At 34.7% G+C, this 13551-nt stretch overlaps 1 protein-coding gene across 2 annotated transcripts in view; it reads right to left on the reverse strand.

The window, feature by feature from the left end:
* Positions 1 to 4698: 4698 nt before the first annotated feature.
* Positions 4699 to 13551, reverse strand: part of Naa60 (N-alpha-acetyltransferase 60) — a 31367-nt gene continuing 22514 nt past the window's right edge. For both annotated transcript variants that reach the window (XM_081750669.1, XM_081750670.1), the window contains one exon: positions 4699 to 8910. In XM_081750669.1, coding sequence (XP_081606795.1) covers positions 8751 to 8910 — 160 coding nt within the window. In that variant the 3' untranslated portion in view covers positions 4699 to 8750. The remainder of the gene's footprint in view (positions 8911 to 13551) is intronic.

The raw sequence follows: 13551 nt of genomic DNA on the forward strand, positions 1-13551 counted from the left end.
TCTAGTGTTAATGAACTGTAGTGTTTCTATCGCACACAATATAGTTGTTAGATGTTGCTGATTAACGCCGGTAGAGGCGCTGACTATCAATTAACAAGTATTTGCTGTTTTTGTAGGGCCCATCGGACCTACGTGTTGCTTTTTGAATGACTTACACTAATTTATTTTGACAAGATGCCAGTATTGTAAAGTGTCCATCGTTTGCTGAATTTTCAGAAAGGTTTAGATCTGTATCTGTTATTACTAATGCGATGAAATTCTGCGCATATTTCTTCGTTTCTCATTGCACAAAGAAATTACTTATTAGCACTAAAAGCAAGAGAAACTCGTCCATACTTCTCACACTAAACTGGCTTGTTCATATAATAATGAACAAATGACTATCAAACATAGTTGTCAGTTTAACTGTAACTATTCCCTTGCCCATAAAGAAAGAAAAAAAAAAAAAAACACATACGTAGGTCCGATCGGACCCCCAACTTTCATACGCGCGGATTCAATACGTCGCCTTAGGTTATATTTCAACTTGAACATTGTGCTGCTAAAATATGAACAAAAGTAAAATAATGTAAGCAAGCACGTTTGACACTCTACCGGTGAACAATATATTTCACCCTTGGCAGCTAACGTGTTAAGTTTTCGACCTAATATTAGAAACCATGATAATTTCATACATAAGGGTGTGACTACTGATGATACACACAGAAGAACGTATTTTTTAAAAGATGGTAATGTTAAGCAGCTTTCTAAATAAGTTGAATTTACTTATTTACCCTTTAACAATTTGGATTTCAAGTAGGCTAGCAGAAATGATTAGTAAGTGTCAAAGAAAACGCGAAATATTTCATTAAACCTGATATTTTTTTTTAATGAATGATATTGCAGATTGGACCGCAATAAATCGTATAATAGAATTAATAGAGTTACCTATTAGTGTGTATTGTTTTGCTCCTTTTCTGATCATTTTCGATTTCACAAGTTCCTGAAATCTTCATTTCCTTGTCATTCCTCACAACATCTGTACATGTCCCTTTACAGACATAAATGAAGGACGTCTTAATAATAATAATAATAATAATAATAATAATAATAATAATAATAATAATAATAATAATAATAATAATAATAATAAAAAGGTAAGGGTATCATACAGGGGGAATTTTTTCGATTATTTTTCCAATATCTCGCACCGTTTGCAAGACTTGAACCTACTTCAAGTTGGAATTTTTATTCATGTATGATCAGTGTTTTCTTTCCTCTTGCATGCAGTATGTAATAAGCAAATACATTACATATAATGTAATGTAGAATTAATTGTGTAATGCATAATTAATTATAATGTCAGTGATATATGATGTTCATTGGGCAAATCACTCCAAACAATAAAGCTTCATCTTACACTGGAGAAATTATTATTATTCGTTTTTCATTATCATTTGGCCATGAAACAAAAGCCGAAGAGATATACTAACCCCGTATATAAATGTGTGGTGTTGAAATGTATAACTCGTACGATATGTTGCTTTACCTTTTTTTAAATTTCAATACTTCCAGTGTACCCTTCAAATAAGTAATTAAGAAATAACGGACATGTTTAAAATATTCAATTAGAACTGAACTATCTACACAAAATTTGAAATCGTTCAGTGAAAACGGCATCTTTCTAGAGCCTACGGTTCCCGAGAACTCACTGTCGACAGGATTGGCCACATATAAATTTTTCTTAACCACAAACACATCAACTCAGCATTTTAATATATAGATACCTTGATTCTATTCTTGCTTGTTCTGTTGAGTCCTAAATTGATCGTAGTTAAGAAATAATAACCTACTTGAAAAGTCTTGGCATTGAGCTGGCTAACTAACAAACCAATAAATTTTGCCATAGTTGTATCCATTGAGCATGTTGCGGATACAAATTATGGCGGAATTTATTGGTGTTTGATAGTGTCAACATACTCAATGTCAGACTTCTCAAGTAACGACAAACTTAGAACACAACAGGTCAACCAAGAAAAGAATCAACGTTATCTTGTAATAAAAATGCAATTCTAATTTTCTTCTGAAGAGTCCTTATGAAGATTTTAGAAATATATGAAGTTGATCGAAAAACAGAACAAAATAATACGTACTGAAAGGTAATTCTATTAATGTATTATATAATAATATACATAGGGAGCATAGTGGTTCAGTGGTAGAGCGCTTACCTCTTATGCGTGGGGTCCCTGGTTCGATCCCCGGCTAAGCTTGTAGTGGACAACATAGTGTCCTGCGTTTTTTCGGGGTACTCCTATTTCCTCCCACTATCTCATCCCACAAATTCTTCTAGCTTTAATCATCATCTCCCTAGCCAAAATGACATAACCGTGAAACGTTCCAAAACTGAAAGATTTAATTTAATTATATACAAATATGCACATGTGCAATATGAAAACTTGAACAATAAATCAATTAACTGAAATAACCCCTTCACGACCAAGAACATATTTATCCAATTTCTTAAAACTGTCCTAAACTTAAACTAGACCATTTTAAATATTTCAATTTTCGTGTTAAAGATATAGGAACTACATAAATTAGCCTGAATATAACATACTCTATAATAGTTTTGCAATAAGTCTCTGGTTTTGTGTAACTTTTATCACCTACTTATGGATATATCAAGTATATAGACTACTAGTAGTATATACAAACATTATAATTGTTAACACTATGCAGAGGAATACAAAAATTAGAAGAAGAAGAAAAAAGAACTTATCATGAATAGAATTGCTTATATTGTATAGTTTTGTTAAAAGGATTTGATGAAAATGCGATTCGGGAATAGAAACAGAAGTGAGAATTAAGGCAAGTAGCACTAATTACTTACATTAATCATCCGTCGTATTTACCCTACAGGTATCACATAAACCTACGTAAACCTACGTTTTATTTTCGTTTTTCATGTCTGACTTCACATATTTCTGATGCTCCTTGTGTGTAAGTCTTTACATCAAATCTTCCATTTTCTTCCTGATATCGTTATCAATACGATAAAACACAACGAATTAAAACATAACATAGGAATAAAATGGAAAATATAAGGATATCTTTCTTCTTGTTACTAATTTCAACCTGTAAATGAATTCAAACTACATATATTTGCCATTCTCACTTTCATCTTTTAATCCCTCACCTTTTACATTGTCTTGCCTATGTCTTAAAAAAAATCAATTGCAAGAATTAACGCTCATGCTACTGTTAAAACGTTGCCACGATTGGGTAAAATTTCAATTTCTACACTAATTTGAGAACACTGAATCTAATGGTACTAATTTTAACCATATCGGTCCACAGGGTTCACGAGAATAATTACCTCGAATTTGGAATATAAATATTTCTTTGGGGATTATTTTCTCATGACCCCATGGACGGATATGGTTAAATATAGTTTCACTGGATTCATCATCATCACGTTGGTATAAATAACGAAATTAGAAATTTATTTAAGTGTAGACATTTTTCTACTAGTAGTATTACAGTACTGTGAATTAGTTCTTTGGATCTCCCGCGAAGACACTAGCATGATCTGCAAAATTCTGACGTAGTAGGTTAAAAAAAGGAAAAAAGATACAGATGACCCTTAAGTTAATATTTATAATAGAGTATTTCCCTAAGGCATATGCAATTGACTTGTTCAAATCAAGAGGTCTTCAGTAAAAGAACAAAGGTTTGCATTTTTCTTTAAAACTTTACTGTGCATTTATTTCAAAATGCTTTATTAACATATTTAAATAGCATACTTATTTGTTCAAAATTGGCTGGAAATAAATGAATTCATTGAAATTTATTGTAAACGGGTAAATTATCTGAATACAACTTGACATATTACATGTGCCAATAACTTTTCTCTCCAAGCACCTAGCCCTCCCAGTTGGTCTAGTGGTTAGCGTGCGTCTTTGTTGCACACAGTCCCGAGTTTGATTCCCAGCTTTTTAAAATTTGAATGCTTTACGATGGTTAAACTTAGGTCAGCCCACGTCTCATACACCCTAGATGCTGAAAGAGATGCTTAACTCCAATCGAAACCAAACAACCTCCAAACACCTAAAATAAACTAATTTGTCGTCTGCCTTGGTCTTTATGTATTAAAATAACTGTAATATTTTCCATTGTACAAATTTGGCTTTTAACAAATCCGATTTAAACTACTCGCTGAGCAGAATAATACACTTATTGTATTAAAAAAAAAAAAAATAACGTGTAACAGTTTCATCAACTATCCATTTTGGCTTCATCAGACATAAGACAGGTAGTGACAGATTTAATATAAGATACAGCGAAAAAATCCCTGATTCCTGATTGGCTACCATAGGCTGCTACAGCCAATCCCCTTTCATCAGAAAACCAAAATATAAAATAGAAATGAAAATCGTTAATTCCTCCCCACTCCCTTTATACTCTATACATTCACATCTTATAACTAGGCCTAACCTAATTTACAAAATAACCTTACAAATAACTCTTAAATATGAATACTAAAGTATTGATTTCTTTAGTATTATTGTGTAGTGTTATTTAATTGTTTATTATTTATATTATTTATTTATTTAGTATTCATATTTAAGAGTCATTTGTAAGATTATTTTGTAAATTAGACTAGACCTAGTTATAAGATGTGAATGTATATAGTATAAAGAGGGTGGAGAGGAAAAGAAATTAACGATTTTTGTTTCTATTTTATATTCTGGTGAAAACGATGAAAAGCGTAGCAGCCTATGGAAGCCAATCAGGAATCAGGTGCTTTTTTTTCGCTGTCTCTTGTATTAAATCTGTCACTATCTGTGTATTCATAGTGTCTGATAAAGCGAAAGTGGATAGCTGGCGAAACTTTTACACTTTTTTTTTTTTTTCAATAAACAGCTGTTGTTTTACTCAACGGGCAGTTTAAATCAGATTTAAAATAACTGGCCAACAAAATAAATATTCAATCTGATTTTTAGTGTTATGATTTCTCAGTTGAATAATACAGTGTCAAACCTCATCTAACAAAGGGAATGCCAACAGTTATGTTACAAAAGGGCGTAAGATATACATATCAGATGTTTCGAGCTGATATCAAGTAATATCCTTCGTCATATTCAAACGACATATATGTTAGGTATGAGAGGTTCATAGTTTGAGAAATCGTTTTCTCTCTTCTAAAAAGTCGCAAGACTAAGTGATACGTAACCACGAAAGTATGTGGGTCGTTCAATATATAAATTTCCCTAAGTTGTAAAATATTTATTTTTTAAGATACATTTGTAAACAATACATACATGTTTAGGTGGGCCCTTCCTCACCTCTCCACATAATTCTCATTGAGATTCAGGCATTTGTCTCACTGTTGCGGCAATTTATCCAAACCCTTTGCAATAAATCATGGCTCTGGCTATTTACCACTCTTTTTCACATTCCGCTTCACTTCACCATCTGTTTCGAAACGTTTACTTTGCAATGAGACTTTAATACAGTAAAAAGATGGAAATAATTCGGCACTAAATTGTGGCTATATGAACAGTGGGGCAGCCTTTCCCTACCTAAATCTTCAATTTTATGTCTTGTTTGAGTACCAAGGGGGTGGGTCGGCGTTATCGTCAAGTTCTTCTCATAAGAGACGAGGTCGCTTATATCAAATTGCGTTTCCCTGAAGAAGAGTTCAGGTTCGATATAAGCGACCCGGTCTCCTGTCAACTGATGATGAAGAAATGAAGCGGGAGTGTTTTTATTATTATTATTTTATTTTAAACGGTTTGGTCAAATTGGTGTAACGGTGAGACAAATGCCTGAATCTCAATGAGGATTATATGCAGAGGTGAGGAAGGACCCAACTACACATGAATGTATAGTTTAAAAATGTATCTTACAAATAAACTTTTTTACAGCTTAGAGGAACCTGTATATTGAAAGACCCACTTATATCCTCAAAATAATACACAAGAAAATACTGATAACTCAACTATTTAATCCTTTAGTCAGTATCTTTTAATGAGTTTTTGACGATTACTATTGTAACTTTTATACAAGCACTTTTGCTACGCTTCTTGCGCACAAAAGAAACTGAAAAATCAGGAGCACATCTTATTTAATATCGCAATTCATAACTTAAATATTATAATTATGAAATTAACTACATCATTAATTATATCTTCAGGTCGCAACAACAAAATAATATCCGTTCCCAATTTAAGTAAGATTCGCTATAAATAATGCCGCTATTGGATCTGGTGTACAATTTGCAATACACAATATTTCTAACATAAGATGCTGTTTATTTCAACAGTATAAACACTCAAAAAAACAAACATATACTTTACATTTATTAAAAAATAATTCAATAAAAATTGCTTGAGTTTACCATTCAAAATTATACTTCATCAAAATGTGTATGCAAACAACGGAAAGAAATCAATATATTATGAAAAAATAATTAACAAACTGTACATGTCTACTCTGGTAACTATGAAAAACGTTGTATGAAATATGGCATCTGTAAAGCATGTTATTTCTACTCCTAAATTATGTGACCTTTGTATACATATTTTCGTGACTGTCTTTTTTATGTTTCTGCTCTACTACGTGAATTTTTTTCAGCCATTCTAGCGTAACAATAAGTAATGAACTTTTCTTTTATATATATATATATATATATATATACACAATTGTTTTGTTACCTGTATTATAACTTTACATTTCAATCATGCACCATAAGAGTATTTTTCGCACCTCTGTTTCTTACTCATCACAACACACAGGTACTAGAAAACGTTCTTGCTTTATACGGAATATTTCGAACAAATAACGCTATAATTAATTTCAGTAATCTAATATCCAGTAATGTTATAAACGTATAAATATGTAGTTAACATCGTCGATTTGTGAGAAATATTTTGGAATTTCAATAATAATAACTGATTACACGTTACCAGTAATTTATCACAAGTCATATCAATTTAGTTTTTTTTAATTTATTTATTGTGGTTTTTATATGAGACGTGAACGTTACCAATGTGTTAACATTTTCTACATCATCTAGTTTTCATCGCAAATTTACTTCAACTCAATACACTAAATAAATAATAATAATTAAAAAAATCAGCTACAAATCTAGTGTCGCTTCGACAGACCATAATTTTACAAACTGTACGAATTAGGGAACCAAAGAAAAGTAAATCTTCCTCGAGTTTTTCTAAAGATTTACTATATTTATAGGATTCTTACTGCGGAATTTCATCCAATTCTCCAACTGCTCTTTCTTGGATCTTGATAAATGGGCACCCTTAACTATGTCATAGGTTATACACATATTTTCAGAGAATGATGTGTCTGCACTAACTAATATGGAATCTATTTTTGACGACATAATCGTTACATTTACTGCTTTTTCGTTCATTTTAAAAATAAAAAATAAAAAAAGAGAAAAAACTAATGAAATATATTATGCATGAAACAATACTTACTTAATATGGCAATTTGACAGGCAATTGAATACAAAATTACATATCGAATATTGACACGTAAACATGTAAAATGACAATGATCATACTGTCGTTTTGTCAATTACAAATAATAATAATTATTATCACAGTGAAAATATCAATTATGTGTGTATGTATATATATAATTATTAATATGGCATTTTCAGTTTGCGGTGCACTGCGTTGTACTATCGGAGCAAACTTACCTACTGCTAACCATCTAATAGTGTTTCAATTACAATACTTCTCTTACTTGATCTGTAATGAAACATACATAAACGTCACAACACAAAAATACGACTAGCAGAAACACTATTAACGTTCATACTGGTTTTATATTTCAGAGAAATACTGCTAAATGTGGAATCCTAAAAAACTAGATCCGATACGAAGTCTAAATTCGTATTTTCTCAACAAAAGTAACATTAGAATGTCCGACCACAAATATATATATATATATATATATATTTAAAGCTGTACAAAATAACCAACTAGTAGATTTCTATTTTTATTTTCTGCAACACAATTAAACTATTGTCATTACTCAAACCTTTTTCCCTCCTTATATCGAAAGCTACTACAGTCACTGTGATTTATGTGATTTTTACAAAGGTCTGAAACATAATTAAAAAAATGCTATTCATAAACCTTAATAAACAAATCTTAACGTTCCTGGGTGTTGTGATTGGCAAGACTAGAGTCTTTACAGACAGATTGGTCTTTTTCTTATTTTTACTTAAGTTATTTCATAAATTAACACTCTATTAATGTCAGCAACTGTCTATTATGCTTAAGTTCTACAATATATTATATTAACAAATATATATAACTTAAAAATATTGACAATATTTCAGATAATAAACGTTATCTTTAATCATGCAACCAGCACATGCAGATACCTTCTTCTATCCAAAATAACTTTTTAATCGTAATAGTAATATATTAACCATTGAGTTGCTGACAAATAGAAATATATATATATATAATAATTACAATTGTTTTACGTTGCTTAGAACACAAAGTGAAATATATTTTGGCTGATGATGTAATACTGATTTCCTTCCTTCCTTTTTCATAACTTCAAAATAGGATTAACAGTTTTATCACCAGAAAATGGGAGTCACAATTATAACGAGAACTATCAGTCACCTCGAGAACATCGTATGGCAGACTCTCCCTCGGTCTTCAAGAGATTTTGTTACGCCAGTGTTTTTAAGTAGGACAACAATTATCACAGGATAGCAGTTACCATTAGCTGTAATACGAAAATAACGCTGTTGTGTTCTGAACAATCCGTCGCATTCCAGGCCATACCCACTGAATTGCTCCCTGCATCTTTCCCCACAGCCAGTACGGGATGGAGCACGGGTCACTTCGATACAATATTCCGCAGTAGTGCTTTAGGTAATCAGTGAGAAATGTTAAGGAAGACACACATGTTTTCATTACAAATAACATGATACATATACAATGTTCATAATAAGAGAATATTATGTTCGAAATCTTCCACAATGTATCAGCTTGTGTATAAGCAAGCTTTCACCTAGATTATATGCAATAAATAAATAAATAATAAAAAAAAAAAAGCTTTTATTAAGCTATTTCTGCCTTTCGCGACTGAAATTAGTTAATTTTACGATATTTTGTATTACATAAAGAAAATCATTGTCTCCCCCATTTAATAAGCACGCAAAAACAAAACAACAGGCATATTAAACTGAACAACTATTTTAGAATTTAGAATATATCGTTGCTCAGATGCTAACAGATAACAGGTATCAAGTAATAAAACAGTTTTCTCTGAAATTGTGAGTTTTGAGTCTTCCCGGATGATTCTTAATGCGAATGAAAAGGAGGAACATCCGATAGTTCGAAAGTAGCCCTATTAACAAGGGTGTTATAAATTAGAGGACCTGACCATATGTATCTTTTTCCTATTAGTTCAATAAAGCAAAATAATAATAAAAACCATCAGTACGTCTGATTGGCTATCTCGTTTCCGCCATGAATGTCGCCTCAAAACATTGCGATCCTCTTGGGCGGAGCGGAAGGAGTGGACGTGGCACAACTGTGACATATGGCTTCACGATTTTGTTGTACCTAGTATAGGCAGATCCTCATTTTTATAACATCCTTACCTATTACCAACCAAGTGTGATTACTCATGTTTCCGAATCCTAATTCAGAAGCTTGCGTGAAGAATAGGTTTTCATTAAAGATTATTGTCGAGTTTAACTTCGAGCCTTAAACTTTGTTCGAAAGTACCACACATGGAAATGTACTTCCACGTGTGAAAATGCACGAAAAAACGAACGCACTTTCACACGATAAAAGTTCACATAAGTATGAAAACGAGAAATAGAGAAGAGGAAATCAAAGGAATTCAATCACTTATGATGATGCCACATTTCACTTTTTTTTTTAAGTGCTTCTGTATGAAACTAAGAATAAATGGCAAATATAAGAAACAGGGTCCTCATAAGTCAAGTTAGGACAACTATAGAGCTTCTTCCAGAACGCTTTCAAGAGATAAAGCCCTCCTGAGTTGTCGAATGCCCTGAACCGCGGTAGAAATTTAACTTCAACAGATAATTTATATGCATATGTTATTTTTCCTTTCAATTCCCTCCAACTTAACTGATTAATGCACCGTGGAAACATCGTTAGCCTGCAGAACAGCTCTGATTCGTCGAGGAATGAAGGCTTATAAGCCATGAATGATTTCTAGTGGAATACTGTATTATTCTTCACGCAGCGCAGCAAGCGAGGATTGAGGAAGATACCTGCTCCGGATACAGAGCTCCAAAACTGACCACGAAAGTTAAACTTAACTCCTGATGCAACGGCTCTCAGGGGGTCAGGGTTTATCTGCTGTTATGTGACATTCACACCTTTAGGATAATGGTGCTCAGCACATCGGCTCTTCTCGCCGTTAGTGCTCGCTTTCTAGACAGAAGCTCGTTACTTCTTCCTTTCAAGCTCCCCATTTATCCTTTCAACCCTGGGTGAAAGTTACAATTCTAACGCCATCTGGAGAGTACGAACGGTCAGCTATTTATCGTCTGACCCAGATCTCGCTAATCTTACGACAAGCGTTATTTCAGTGCGGCTAGAGCATTGGGCAGAACTCACCGCAGGTGTTCAATAGTGCTGAGGTTTGGGTATTGGGCTTGTCATGGGAATTGTACTTCATCATGATGTTTATAAAAACACTCCTCAACACCTCCAGCAGCGTGGATCAGCAAAATGTCATCTTGGAAAATTGCATCACTAGCAGAAAACAACATCTGAAACATAGGATGTACCTGATACCATACAAATATTTATTAGCAGCAATACTTCTTGAAAGCGTAATCAATGGCGCACGAATACCACGAAATTGCAGGCCACGGCATCATAAGAGCTGCTTCTTTTTTGGCACAAAAAAAAAAAAAAAAAGCCGGAGCGCAGACAGTTCGAAGTATATATTTCTTTGGATGTCCACCATACATAAACACGACCTGCATCTTGGCAAAAAGTTGAAGAAAAGTCAACTGAACCATATTATGAGTTCCTGGTATCATTTTGTTAGTGCTAAAGCGTTGTTGGCGGTGATCAATAATCTGGAAATAGCAACCCAATCACAGATCTTCAGGTTATGAAACTAGCGTCAGAGTATGATTATTTAACAGGCTGTTCCAGGTATTGACTTAGTTCCGCATTCCCTCTACGCCCCTTGGCAGCAATCCTCTTCCTCATTCCCCCTACGTCCTTTGGTTACAATTTTCTTCTACATTCCCCTTACATTTCTTAGTGACAATCCTCTTCAATACTCAGGGATCACGTTTAGTAAGGTTTTTTCCCGTTCACTACTACCCTGTGCTCCTCGCGACAGATGTATGCGCGCCAACTAATGTGAAAATGTGACACAAAATTTAATAACATATATATATATATATATATATGAGTTAGACAAAAAAATCTAAAACGTTAGCAAAACTGTGAAAATCATACCTAGTATGGTGTGGGGTCTCCTTTTGCGTCCAAAACAGCTTGGAACGGACATGGAATGGACGTATACAACTCCTGAATCGTGGTGTGTGGAATTTTGTATCATTGTTCCTCCAAAACATGCACCAGTTCCTTAAGGGATGCTGGTGGAGGGTAATGAGACCGAACATGCCTTTCTGACTCAGACCACAATGGCTCAATGATGTTCAGATCTGGTGACTGTGGGACCCAGGGGAGGTGTGATAGCTCCTGGTTATGCTCCTCAAACCATGGTATCACCGTTTTTGCAGCGTGACAGGGTGCCAAATCATCTTGGTAGAGGCCATCACCATCAGGGAACAATATTTGGGCCATGGGTAGAACCTGGTCCCCCAAAATGTCCTCAGCATTCATCATTCCATGTAGGGCTATGATGGTACCTGCAGATAACCACGATATCACTGCCCATGCTGTAACAGAACCACCCCCATGCTTTGCAGTTGGGAGCAGACAGTTTGTATCACAGGCTTGCGACGGTGTTCTCCATACGTAAACACGACCGGTTGTTGGAAACAAAGTGAAGGTCGATTCATCGGACCACATTATGTGTTTCCACTGCTCATGGGTCTACGCCTTGTGGTCCTTGCACCGCTGGATACGCCTCTTCGCATTTACTGCTGTGACCAGGGGTTTGGCGATAGCGGTACTGCCATGAATTTTCATTTTATGAAGTTCCCGTCGGACTGTTTTCGATGAAACCGGATTCTGTAGGCCGGAATTGAGTTCAGACGTAATTTTCATTGCAGTGGTCTTCTTTTTAGCTGCTGCAATCCGTTTAAATGTCCTCCGGTCCCTATCTCACAGGATTGTATCTCGACCACTGTTGTGCTTTGCAGACGTCGTTTGCCCATGAATTGTGTATGCCCTCGTGACATTGGACACAGTGCCTTTCGATACCCCCACAATGTTCGCCACTGTTGCCACTGAAGCTCCAACAAGACGGGCACCAACAATCATGCCTCTTTGGAAGTCTGTCAGGTCGCCCATTTTACCACACCACGACACTCACAGGTGAACTGGTTACTGCTGACGGAAGAGAAAGATCCACATGACACATTGAAAACAAAAAACGATCGGCAACCACAACACGTGTACAGTGGAGGGTCAAACTTACGTGTCCTGTATGAAGTGTGTGCGTGTGTAATCTTGTCAAATTCTGCCACCATGCGAAGGTTGATTCAAATCGGATCGGTACGGTAAGAAAAAATCAATGAAGGACGAAAAACTGGGAAAGATTTTCCATTTTGCAATAGCAAGGTTTTTTCACTCATATATGTTAACATATTTTGTCTAATTTGTTCAGGATTCCCCCCGGAAAAATTTACATTCATCCTTCTGTATAGATAGATACAAATTTTTACCTATGAGTTACCTCTGTCACCACGAATAAGCAGACTGGAATTGACTAAGCTTTCTAGTCAAAGCACATGATACGATTGAGGTTATGCCCACTTCCTTTACGAAACCAAATCCTCAGCATGGGACGGCAACTCAGATATCGAAATAGAATATCTAAATATACACAATTTCTATAATATATATATGTATATTGCGTGTTCTAAAAGTGGTACCCACGGACCACTAAGTACTATTCTCCAGGTCAAAATAAAGCGAAAATATTATATGATGGAATGTCCTTCAGACTCTCCTTCCCGCTATGGGGAATCAAAATTTCAATGTGGCAACATCGCATATTAACTTGGAACCATTAGCATTGCTCTACAAATCCATCAAATAGTTACATCAATTGTAAGTGTTGTTAGTGTCAACGTCTATTGACTTTCACTGCCATCTCGGAAAAATTGACGTAATTATTTGATGGATTGGTACATCTAACCTATAGTTCTTTATCTGCGACGCTGCCACATAGTGCAATTCGCGTCTCCAGACGAGGACTTGGATATATATCTTTTGGTTTATTTTAAATTGTAATATACAGAGACTGTTCAGCCTACGTTTGGCCGATTTCGTTCCTTCCCCCTCCCGGGCAGAATGGACTCACCCGACCTGGCTCGTGGCGTCC

The sequence above is a fragment of the Thermobia domestica genome, chromosome 3, assembly GCF_964235325.1.
Source record: "Thermobia domestica chromosome 3, izTheDome1.hap1.1, whole genome shotgun sequence".
Classification (NCBI taxonomy): domain Eukaryota; kingdom Metazoa; phylum Arthropoda; class Insecta; order Zygentoma; family Lepismatidae; genus Thermobia; species Thermobia domestica.